General features: G+C 53.0%; 1 protein-coding gene across 2 annotated transcripts; it reads left to right on the top strand.

Annotated features, from left to right (window-relative positions):
• The first annotated feature begins 451 nt into the window (after positions 1–451).
• On the top strand, positions 452–9,420 carry FKBP4 (FKBP prolyl isomerase 4). Of its 2 annotated transcripts, XM_035028477.1 has the most exons (10): positions 452–731; positions 2,817–2,961; positions 3,393–3,535; positions 4,367–4,487; positions 4,742–4,898; positions 5,740–5,830; positions 5,927–6,010; positions 6,176–6,361; positions 6,804–7,043; positions 8,608–9,420. In XM_035028477.1, exons 1-10 carry the CDS (start codon positions 627–629, stop codon positions 8,713–8,715), a joined length of 1,380 nt encoding a protein of 459 aa, XP_034884368.1. In that variant the 5' UTR covers positions 452–626; the 3' UTR covers positions 8,716–9,420. The 2 variants fall into 2 exon arrangements, with proteins under 2 accessions (XP_034884368.1, XP_034884369.1); XM_035028478.1 differs by lacking the exon at positions 5,927–6,010.
• The last annotated feature ends 2,688 nt before the right edge of the window (positions 9,421–12,108 follow it).

Below are 12,108 nucleotides of genomic sequence, written 5' to 3'. Positions count from 1 at the left end.
ATATATAGGGCGGATCTGGTGCGGCTGGCCAACTCGGTACTGGAGTGATGTAGGGGGATGGAGAAGGATCTGGAAGAATCCGGTTAGACCGGGAAACGGGCGGGGGACGGCTCGGGAAGGACGCTGGGGGTTGGGGAGGGGGTGAGCGGGGGAAAGCCCCAGAGTCCGAGGGTCCCAGGAGTGGGAGGAGGGAGGCCAGGCAGCCAGAAGGAGAAATGAACCCGCCGCCCAAACAAAACAAAACGCAGACACACGTTCATATACACACCCTTAGCACTCAAGCCCTAACTGGCTTACCGGCCGCCGTCTCTAGAAAGTTCTCCGCCCCCTCCCCCTCCGTCCCTCGCTCCCACTCCAGCTCCTCCCAGCCCCTCCCTCCGCTGCGGGGTGGGACCAATCGCTCCCCGCGGCCGCTCATTACCCACCTACTCCGGCTCCCGCGCCCAATCCGCCGCGGGCTGCGAGCGCGCTGGGAGTCAGAGGTGCTCGAGCCTTCGGCCGGTTCGCAGCTGGGGCGCTGCCGCCAGTTCCTTCCCGCCCGCACACCCGTGCAGAGAGGCCCGGCTGAGAGGGCTTGGCTTGCGCCCAGTGCCTGGCTCCCGGAGTAAACAGCGCACCGAGCGGCGATGACCGCCGAGGAGATGAAGGCGGCCGAGAGCGGGGCGCAGTCGGCGCCGCTGCCCCTCGAGGGGGTGGACATCAGCCCCAAACAAGACGAAGGCGTGCTGAAGGTAAGGGGCGGCGGCGCAGGCGCCTATCGCAGCCGGCCTCCCGCCGAGCTGGGGAGGCCCGGGCCGCCTCTGCAGCGTCCGGGCGGGTCGTTGAGCCGGGCGTGCGGCCGGCGGCCGGTTGCATCGCCATCCTGGACCCGGCTGCGTTGTTCGGCGGTGGGAGGGCCGCCCCACGCTCGCAGGGGGTGGCCTAGGTGCGCCGGCCTCCCCACGGCCAGTCTCTGGCCCCCTGGGGAACCCGCGGTCCGGGTGAGGCCCCGGGCCCCCCAGCCCTTGCGGCGCCCGGGCTCGGGACTGCAGCGCCAACTCCGGCGTGCGCGGTGCAGCGCGGAGGGAGGGGCGGGGCCGCACCGCTGCGCGCGAGCTGCAGCTAGGGGGCCCCGGGCGGCGTGCACCCGGGCCACAGCCGGCCCGCTCCCGCGCCCGCTCCCGCTCCCGCCCCGACGCCGCCTCTCCCTCACTTCACCTCTCCCGGACCCCGCGACCCCGGCCAGGCCGCCAGCGCCCTCCCCGCCGGCCGCAGCCGGCAAGTCCCTGGTCGCCTTAGCCGGCGGTGCTGTGAGATCTCGGCTTCCCCGGGCAGTTAACATTAGCTAGGACCCGAAACGGGTCACCAGAGTGATTTCCTGGCCCAGAGGCCTTTGTACGACTTGGCGCCCGGGGCCTGGCCGCGGGAGAGGTTCTGGCGCCCTCCGTCCCCTTGGTTACCCCCTTCCTAAAGGCTGGGTGGACCCAGTTAGGTCACCCGCTCAGCCATGTTGGCCCCCTTCCCCCTCCCCCCGTGGCCCCGGGAAAACCAGGGAGCGGTGCATGCCGGGACCTGTAGTTCCCCTCCCACCTCGCCCTCCCCCTCGTGAGTTGGGGCAAAGGGTGTGGGGCCCGGAGGAGGTGCTTTGCTGGGAGCCTCGGAGGAGCCTGGGGGAAGGGTCCAGCATCAGGGGGCAGGGCATCTTGATCTGGGTCGGGACGACTGATGGTGCTTCAGAGCAGGTTCTGCCGAGTACAGGATGGCGAAATCCTAGCCTGGATTTCATGTCTCCTCCTCATCTAGTGTTTCTCTTCACCCTGGCTTTCCACTCTTCCGTTCCACACGTGTGTGTGTGAGGCCTGGGCAAAGCTAGAGACCTCGGGGAGCCCTTATCTGGTCCAGAAACGCTCCTGGTTTTGCCCCAGATCTTGGCATCTTAAGCTGTTCTTCCAGTGGGCATGTGGCTTCCCCTAATCTCTCCAGCGCCCTGGTGGTTTCTACAAGGTTATTATTCCCAGAAGGGTCTTTTCCCCTTTTATCTTCCACTCCTTCCCCTTTGCCTTTCTACTCCTCGAGTCGTCTGTGCATTGTTATGCAGGCTTACCCTTAGAAGGTAACCTCATACCTACCACGTGACCCACGGAGTCTCCTTGTCACCTTTTATAAATGTTAAGAAGAGAAGCAGAGCTTGTTTAAGTTCCTGAGAAATGCTCCAGCCCTCAAATAAAAGACTTCACTAGCCTATCAGTCAGGAATGTTCGGGTCCCAAGTCAGAGTTTAGGGCCTGAGTGAGCACCCCTGTGCTCATCAGTGACCTGATATTTTCTTCACCTCTTTTGGACTGCTGATATTCTGTTATTCATATTTATTTTTCTGTTACCCACAAACCAGACCCAGATCTGATGACCACTGGCACTTAGGAAGAATGAGGAAACCTAGCATAAGTGCTTCCCCCTTTGCTGCTGATAATAATCATCTTCAACTTCCTACCAGTTTAATTCTTCAACCATGATAGGGATGATTATCACTAGTTTATAAATAAGGTCTAGAAGAGTTTGACTTGCATAAGATCATACAGCAAAAACTTGAACTCGGGTCTTTTGTCTCTAGTTTTCAAACCAAGTCCTGTTGCACCTCAAGAAAGAGGGAGGGGCGTGGTCAGTGGGGGTGTCCGTTGGCGTCTAGCCAAACCTCATGTGGGAATCATTTGAGGCTTGGGCCCTTTGCTTCCAAGAAGACAGAGAGTCCCTCTATGTTTCCATCAGAGGTGTGTAGGCAGCTTTGGTGCCTCTTCTGCCCCCACACCTGGGTCCTCACCTTCTCTGCCTTCCTCCCAGGTCATCAAGCGAGAGGGCACGGGCACGGAGATGCCTATGATTGGGGACCGCGTCTTTGTCCACTACACTGGCTGGCTGTTAGATGGCACCAAGTTTGACTCCAGTCTGGACCGCAAGGACAAATTCTGTTTTGACCTGGGCAAAGGTAGGCGCATGGTTAGTGGGTTGGTAGCATCAGTTCTGACGAGGGTATAAGCTGTCACAAGCAAAAGCCATACTCTCAGCAGTGTAAGGAGGAATGGTCTAGTTAGCTCTTTTTTCTTCTCTCCTGGAACCGTGTTGATCTCTATCTCACCTTCCCCGATCACCTCTGAACACCTCAGTTCCTCTTCGGGGGTGGATTGCCGTGTTTCTTGAACTCCTTTGTTCCAGAGTTGAGTGATTTTTTTTTTTTTTTAAAGAGGTCTGAGACCTGGCCGTGATTACTGCAACCAGGTTCTCTACCTCCCTGGTCTCATTTCTGAAGAGTGTATAGCTTCCCGATGGGCATGGTGTAATAAAGGTCTCTGGAGCCACTGTTTAAGCCCAGGGTCAGATCCCTGCCAAGGAGGACCTGTTTGCTTTCTGTACCTACAGGGGAGGTCATTAAGGCTTGGGACATTGCTGTAGCAACCATGAAGGTGGGAGAAGTGTGCCACATCACCTGCAAACCAGAGTATGCCTACGGTTCGGCAGGCAGCCCTCCAAAAATCCCCCCCAGTGCCACGCTTGTGTTTGAGGTGAGTGTCCAGGCACAGAGAGCAAGGCAAAGAGCCAGTCTGATCTCAGCCCAGGGCCTGGCTGCCCTCCATCGCTTCCTGCCGCTTGGAGACAATGTAGCCAAGGCTAAGGGCCTGGCCAAAGGGGGAGGAAGGGGCCTGGAGAGGGCAGCTGGCTCTGCTACTGCCAGAAAATGGCCGCTGGTGGAGATTTTGCAGGGGAAAGAGTTGGCCACAGCCACAAACCCCTCCTCAGACTTGAAGCGGGGTAAGGGTTGAGGCATGTTTTATTTCAAGAGCCATGCCCGGAGATTGGTTATAATTTTGACTGAGAGGAGTCAGAAAGTCAGAATCTATAGTTATAAACAACAGTATAGAATATCGGTGCTTTAGGGATCAAAGGAGAGGAGAGATGCCCCCCATGGGTCGAGGAGCTGAGGAAAGCCTTCACTGAGCGGTGGAACTTGACACCATTCGGTGTCAGAATGGCTGAGCCCTCCTTAGTGGATACTTGGAGAATGTTTGCGAGACTGTTGAAAAATGTTGGGTCCTTTCCACTGCCTACCAGATTGGCCTTCTGAGACGGCTGGATAAGGATTGGCTGGAGCGTGTCCTTCCTGGGTGGAGCAGGTAGTAAATAGATTGATCTCCTGAGGTCAACAAATTGTGTGCGACCTGCCCACCGCTACCAAAGTTGAGACTAGAGCTCCCAGAACTTACCAAAAGTGCTACTTTGTCCACTCTTGGTTTGGCTGTCCAGGTGCTCAGGCCAGGTCTGGCAGAGACCAGGGACTCTTCTGTGGACGGGCTAATGCTGAAAGGGGTCGTGTCGCCTTGCGTCTCATCCCACAGGTGGAGTTGTTCGAGTTCAGGGGAGAGGACCTGACAGAAGAAGAAGATGGTGGGATCATCCGGAGAATACGGACTCGGGGTGAAGGCTATGCCAGGCCCAACGAGGGCGCCATCGTGGAGGGTGAGACCTCTCAGTCGGGGTTTCAATTCCGATTCTGGTACTTAGGCCCTCGGTGGCTCCTTTTCTGATCCGAGTATCTCGTCTGAGAAATGAGGGATGGGACCGTACCTTCCTAACATCCCTCCAGCTCTGAGAATACAACGAGGGCACCTTGGGGCCAGGCAGTGATGAGGTGATGGAGGGAGGCCGGTGGCCTCCCTCCTCAGCCCCCTGCCTGCTCACATCCCAGGCACGCTGCCTCTTTCTCCTGCTAGTTGGACTGCAAGGATACTACAAGGACCAGATGTTTGACCAGCGGGAGCTCCACTTTGAGGTTGGCGAGGGGGAGAGCCTGGACCTGCCTTGTGGGCTGGAGAAAGCCATTCAGCGCATGGAAAAAGGAGAACATTCTGTTGTGTACCTCAAGCCCAGGTGAGGAGTGGGCACTTTGTGGGATGGGTGCAGGCGGGTGACCCCGAGAGCTACAGGTCCACAATGAGTTGTGTATCTAGCCTTTTTTATCTGTTCCTCTGTGTGTGCTCACCACGCCCACAGCCTCATTAGTGGTCCGCGTGACTCTGGCACAGCAAACACGATCTCTTCGTATTTAGGACTATGGTCACAACTGTCCACATCTGGAATCAAAGCCTGATCTTTTCAGTCATGGCTGCTCCAGATTTCCTCCTCTATCAATGTCAGAATTGGTGTCTGCTAGTAAACATACTCAGTCATTAATGGCATTTATTGAAACGCACCTATTACGTGCCAGACACCGTGCTGAAAATTCCTAGGTGCTCATTATTCCCGCCTTGTGGGGACTCGTTCAGTGAGATTTAGTAATTAGTAAGTTAGTAATCATTCCAGTGTTGGTATGAGTTAGAAGGATATGGAAGGGGGCGCCTGGGTGGCTCGGTTGGTTAAGCGACTGCCTTCGGCTCAGGTCATGATCCTGGAGTCCCGGGATCGAGTCCCGCATCGGGCTCCCTGCTCAGCAGGGCGTCTGCTTCTCCCTCTGACCCTCTTCCCTCTTGTGCTCTGTCTCTCATTCTCTCTCTCAAATAAATAAATAAAATCTTTAAAAAAAAAAAAAAGAAGGGTATGGAAGATGCTAAGAGACCAACTAATTGTGTGAAGAGGTCAGGGAAGATTTTGCCAAACAGGAAACAAGTCTCAAGGGATGGGGAGGTGCTTCGCAGGAAACAGACCGGGAACCTTTTCAGTTTGGAGCAGGTTAAGCGTGGCTGCGGTGACCTACTTTTTTTTGACCCCACAGCTATGCTTTTGGCAACGTGGGGAAGGAAAAGTTCCAGATCCCACCAAATGCTGAGCTGAAATATGAAATACACCTCAAGAGTTTTGAGAAGGTGAGTTTGCTCAAGGTCCTCTCTGTCCTGAAGTCAGGTCCTGGAACGTGGCTCTGGGGTAGCTGACGACTTTGTTTCTCCCTTGGGGCATGGCAGGCCAAGGACTCTTGGGAGATGAACTCTGAGGAGAAGCTAGAACAGAGCACCATAGTGAAAGAGCGGGGCACCGTGTACTTCAGGGTGAGCCAGCATCTGGGGCCCTGAGGACACTCCCAGGGAGGGAACAGGGAGCACTTGCAGTCTTCACCTGGTGTATCGGAGCTGGCTGGTCCTGCCCAGGGATCATGTGTCACTCATAACTACAGAGGATGAGAGCCCCGTGCCTGAGCCTCCCTCCCTTTCTAGGAAGGCAAGTACAAGCAAGCTCTACTGCAGTACAAGAAGATTGTATCCTGGCTGGAATATGAGTCAAGTTTCTCTAATGAGGACGTGCAGAAGGCACAGGGCCTTCGGCTGGCCTCCCACCTCAACCTGGCCATGTGTCATCTGAAACTACAGGCCTTCTCAGCTGCCATTGAAAGCTGTAACAAGGTGAGGCCCGTCTAAAGAGGGCACGAGAGCAACATTCGCAGGCTTGGTTGGGTGAGCTGCCAGGGGGTCCGAAACTTGGCCTCAGTGATTAGGGTAGGGATAGGGTAGCAGGTGAACCAGTGGGAGCCCGGAGACGAAGAGCCCAGAGGCAAGGGCTTCAAGAAGCAAGCACCTTGGCCTGTCCCTCATGACGATCTGCTTTATTCTGGAGAGAATGGAAATGTTGTGGCGGGTCTTTCTCTTTCATCGAAAGCCCAGGACTAACTGGGGTTCCTCCCTAGACCTTGGTCTTTTCCATTTCATGCCCGAAGACGACTTCCTGAGGTGGAGCTGGTGGTGTGTGTTCTGCCTGGTCTTCTGAGGACTCCCTTTGGAACCCTGTCTCGGCCAGATAGGCCACAGGGGCTGAGGTCTCCCCATTGCTTCCTCTCTGCGTCCTTAGGCCCTGGAACTGGACAGCAACAATGAGAAGGGCCTTTTCCGCCGCGGAGAGGCCCACCTGGCGGTGAATGACTTTGACTTGGCACGGGCCGACTTCCAGAAGGTCCTGCAGCTCTACCCCAGCAACAAAGCCGCCAAGGCCCAGCTGGCTGTCTGCCAGCAGCGGATCCGCAAGCAGCTTGCGCGGGAGAAGAAGCTCTACGCCAACATGTTTGAGAGGCTGGCCGAGGAGGAGAGCAAGGTAAGGCTCGGGACAGGGAATGGTGGGGACAGACCGAGAAAAAGGTGCTGCCTTGTCCCTGCGCCTGACCCAGCTGTTGTCACTTTTCGCCTCTGGTTGTGCATGCCACTCCTGGACACCAGACGCTGCCCTTGTCCCTGGAGCAGTAACACGTACGTCCCCTTAGCAAAAACCCGTGAGGGCCACAGGTCCTCTGTGATCAGGGCTAAAAACCCCCTCGCGAACCCTAGATGTCAGGAGTTGGGTTGTGCCTCCCAAACTCCGTTCTCCGTTCCTTTTTAAAATCTTAAAAGCCTGTGTTTAAATAGGCAATATAGTCAAAAACCAATGATGTATTGTATGGTGACTAACATAACATAATAAAATAAAATAATAAATAAATAAATAGGCAATATAATTATATCGTTCCAGTGAAGCCGCACAAAAGAGTATGTAATAAAAAGCCTCTCTCCCACCACGCAGAAGCAATTGGATATGACTAGTGTTTAGATGGTTCCACTAAATTACATACATGCACAAGTAGACCGTTTTCTTCCTCTTCCCTAATAAAAGGCACCATGTTCTACCGGTTTTTTGTACATCATGCTTTCTTCGTATATCATCCCTGCAAGTACAATGTAAGAAAATAGCTTTCACGTTCTTCACTGTGCTGATGGTGTTCCATCATAGGCGTATATCCTACCGCTTTTCCTAGTCTCTGTTAAGTCTTCCAGTGTTCAAAACCAGCACTGTTGAATAGAAACCGAATGCAAATTGTACAGTGATTTTGTTTTCTAAGTAGCCATGCTAAGAAAAGTGAACAGAAACAGGTGGGATTAATTTCAATATTTAGTTGACCCAAGGTGTCTAAATACTGCAACATGTAATGTTTGTTTTTTTTAAAAATGAGATGATGCATTATCTTTTTTTTTTTTTAAGATTTATTTGAGAGAAAGAGAGAGAGAGCACATGAGAGGGGGGAGGGTCAGAGGGAGAAGCAGACTCCCCGCCGAGCAGGGAGCCCGATGCGGGACTCGAACCCGGGACTCCAGGATCATGACCTGAGCCAAAGGCAGACGCTTAACCATCTGACCCACCCAGGCGCCCATATGTAATGTTTTTAAGTTGCATTTATTTTTCAGACTAAGTCAGTCTTCAGAAATCCACTGTATTATTTTGTACTTAAAATCTCATCAGCTTGACCTAGTTGTAAAGTGGCCAGGAGGCACACGTGGTAGTCACTACCGTGTTAGACGAGTGCAGTTCTAAGTAGTACTGCACGAAGTGATCTCGTAAACGTGTACTTGTGTGTGTGTGTGTATTTCAGGCACACCCAGAGAGGGAGTTGGCTGTGCCAGTGTAATTCTGTTAGAAGCTGGCGTGTATCTCTCTTGTACTTGGGCGGATGAGTGTTTGCAGTACAGAGCTGACGTGGTGTCAGTGTGGTCGGGGGATATAGCTAGTCCCCGCCCCAGCTCAGTGCAGGCAAGTGGGCATGGGGACATGGAGTGAAAGTCGCCTGGCTCATCAGAGGCCTGGGCCAGATAAGCACTGGAACTCATCCCCTTCCTCTCCTCTCTCCCAGGCCAAGGCAGCAATGGCTGCGGGAGACCATCCTGCGGACACAGAGATGAAAGATGAGCAGAAGAATGATGTGGCAGGGAGCCAGCCTCGGGTGGAGACAGAAGCGTAGAGTCTGCCGAGCCCTACTCCTGTGGCTGCCTGCCTCCCCTGCTCCCTCCCCTCCTCCGCCCTGTTAGTTTTGTAAAAACCGAAGATTTTGAGTGAATTAGACCTTTATTTTTCTACCTGGTTAGATGGTGGCTTTGGGGGAAGGGGGAAAGGAATAGGCTGGGGATCGTTCTAGGTGGTGTCACCCCCTCTCCCCTTCCCCCTTCCCCCGTTATATGTGAATGAACGTCCATCCACACGCACACTCATCGGAACGTTAATTTATTTTGCTTCTTTTGTTCGCTATGTCCATTTTTCAAATGGTAGAAGGGAGTGAGTGGTAGGGATGCTACACGGGGTCTGATGTGAAACCAGGGTGGAGAGGGGGGACTCCTGGGCAGCCATTTTCCTCGTCCTTCCCTCCTCCCGGTCCATTCCCCAACATGTGGCCTCCATGTGGGTGCTAGGGGCGTGGGACAAACCACTGCTGTGCCCGTTCCTGCTCTTTGTTCCCATCCTCACCCCAGATGGTATGGCTGAGATGTCTTCTGGTGTCCTGATGACCACCTCCTGCCCCCCAACCCCCCACCAGTATTTCCCTTTGGATCAGTTTCTCTTCTCAGCCAGGTCATGTCCCCAACCCCCTCAGCCTCTTCTCTGCACGTTGCTGAAGGTCCGGGCTTACCTCAAGTTCTGTGCTTGAGCAATAAAGTGGAAATAAAACCTGGGTGTCGGGCAACCCTTTTCTGTTTGGCCTCAAAGGGTGGGCCTGGTGGCTACACTTGGGGGGCAAAGCTGAGGGAGCGTCCTCCCCTCCCCCCCAGTCCTGCTTGGGGTGCGGCAGCTGATGAAGCCTTCCGTGAGCACGGTGCCTGCACGCAGGGCCTCCCCCTGGGTGCCACACAGACCACAGCTGGGCAATGCCTTCAGCCTCCCATAGGTGCCCAGCACCCCTGGCCCACAGCTGGGCGGTTTTCATATTTCTGCTTAGGAGGAGGCAAATACAAACACGTAAAATACTGGCACCGCTTTTGTGTCTTTGGGTTAGGTTGATCTGCTGCCTAACCGGTCCAGGAGAGGCGAGTAATCTAGCCAAATCTAGCTTTCTCGGTAAAAAATCCCTGTTAGCAACCCTGCCGTCAGACACCTTTTACACAGTGAAGGTACGGGAGAACCGCCAGCAAGCCAGGGGACTCGGGTGCTCACGCAGGCCTGCTTTCCAGCTTGCCTTAGTAGGAAAGAGCTTGTACTTTTTTCTATTTGTTGACCTTTGGCTCCTATAGCATTTCAGGGCCCTGGGAGAAGCCAAGGGGCGCAAGTCTCCTTTGTCTTGTCCAGATGGTCATGGCTGCAGGCTAGAGCCTCTCTCTGTGCCCTCAGCCTTCCTCCTGTGTGAGCTGTCCTTTCTGCGAGGTGGTAGAGGTAGTCTGCCTACCCACATGCCTGTAACAGTTCCAGAAGAAATGTCTCCATGCTTTTACTGAGGAAGACTAATTTGTGTGAAAATTTCATCAAGTCCTATAGCATGGCTGGTGCCATGAGCCAGAACTAAAATTTGGTTCAGTCTTCCGGTGCCCACTGTACTGTACTGTGAAGATGTTTAAGTGGCCAGAAGTCTTGAGGATTCAAAACAGACGGTTCACTCTGCTCTGGACCACGCTCAAGTTCATAGCCTCATCAGTTGCACATTTCCTCACCAACACTCAAAATCCTCCCGGGTGGAGAGAATGTGCTTAGAAAACCAGTAGCAACCAATACTGCTAGCTGTTACTGCAGATTTTGAAATTTTAAGATCAGGTTTATCTTGTCCTAGTGCTGATCCTTACATCAAGTTCTATAAATTTGATCTCCCAAGTCTTTCCCATCTCCGTTCTTCCCCAACATCACCATGCACCGCCCACCGGGTCTCCTGTCCAAGTGCTTAAAACCCTATCAATGACTTCCTATCCCACTTAGAAGATTAGGACCTATTCTGAGGTCCACAGAACCCTGCGGGGCCTGGCCTTGCCTGCCTTACACCAGCAGCAGAGCACTTGACTCCTTCACTCAAACCAGCCACACCACCATAAAACGCGGGAACTGTGCATGTCATTTCACTTAAAAAGAGTGAAATCTCCCATCTTCCTGTCTACTGTGTTTCTTCCATTCCCTTTCCAAATGCAGAACATCTCAGACCCTTATTACCAGAAGGCAAAATGAAAAGGGGTTAAGGGCAGTGCTGAGTAAAGCCAAAGTAAAGAGATCCTACGTAAGAGAATTTGTCCTCTTTCTGGAAATCATTATTGCTACTTTCTGGCTGTAGTTCCCCAGCTGCTTGCCAACCTCCGATAACTTGAATGCACCACCCATTGTCCTCAATTATAAAATCTAAGGATGGTAATAAAACCTCGTTTAGCATGTAATGAATAACACTAAATATACCAATTTGGGAGGCAAAAGTAAGAATGAAAGATTCGCAAAGTGGTTCAGAGGAGGGACGATCAAGGAAAAAACACCTTCAAGAATTTCCAGACTTCTCTGGCTAGGAGAGAGGACTGGTCCTATCCTGTGCCCCTCCCCCAAGGCTATAGGTTCCAACTGTCAGCAGTGCTTCACACATAAAATTGTTGTTTTGTATTTTTTTTTATTGAGGTGGAATTCCCACAACAGAAAACTAACCATTTTAATGTGGACAATGCAGTGGTATTTAGTCCAATTAACGTTGATGTACGACCACCACCTCTATCTAGTTCTGAAACATTTTCATCATCCTTTGTTTCCTCATGTTTGGACTCCAGAGGCAGTGAAGGACTATTCTTCATCCTTCAGTTAATAGCCAGTAGAATATGACAGACAACAATCCTGAGGCGCCTGGCTGGCTCGGTAGAGCATCCAACTTGATTTCAGGGTTGTGAGTTCAGCCCCATGTTGGGTGTAGAGATTACTTAAAATCTTTTAAAACAAAACAAAACCAGATAACAACCTTGACAGGCTCTGGGATCAAAGCTTCCCAGAGTGGGTGATCCTTTGTGACATAGCCAAACGTGTGAGGAAGCGGGTGGGACTCAGAAAGAGACCTCTGAATAACAGCATTTCACTCAGGGCAGGGCTGCCCACACTGTTGTTCTGTCTGATTTCTGGGACAAGCAAGTCTGAGAAAGAGGTTTCTGTACTTGAGGACTTCTTAGGACCTTCACTATGCTAAGGTACACTGTAGATTAGAGAGGGAAAGGGAATGAGGAAGTCTCAAACTGACCCTATTAGGAAGCCCTAGGCCCTGCCCCCAGGATGGTGAGTGGCTCTGGGCCTCAGGTGTAGAGTTTTAAAGGTCCTGATTCTTACCTGGCCATCCTAGGCAGACAGAACTTGGACCCCTCTGTCTACTTGGAGGAAATGGACAAAGAATCTCCCTGGAAATTCTTCCCACTTAACGCCC

This window comes from Mirounga leonina, unplaced genomic scaffold (assembly GCF_011800145.1).
Source record: "Mirounga leonina isolate KUSES-001 unplaced genomic scaffold, KU_Mleo_1.0 Mir_201, whole genome shotgun sequence".
Lineage (NCBI taxonomy): Eukaryota > Metazoa > Chordata > Mammalia > Carnivora > Phocidae > Mirounga > Mirounga leonina.
Note: the sequence above shows the minus strand (reverse complement) of the source record. Positions and strands in the feature narration are given on the sequence as shown.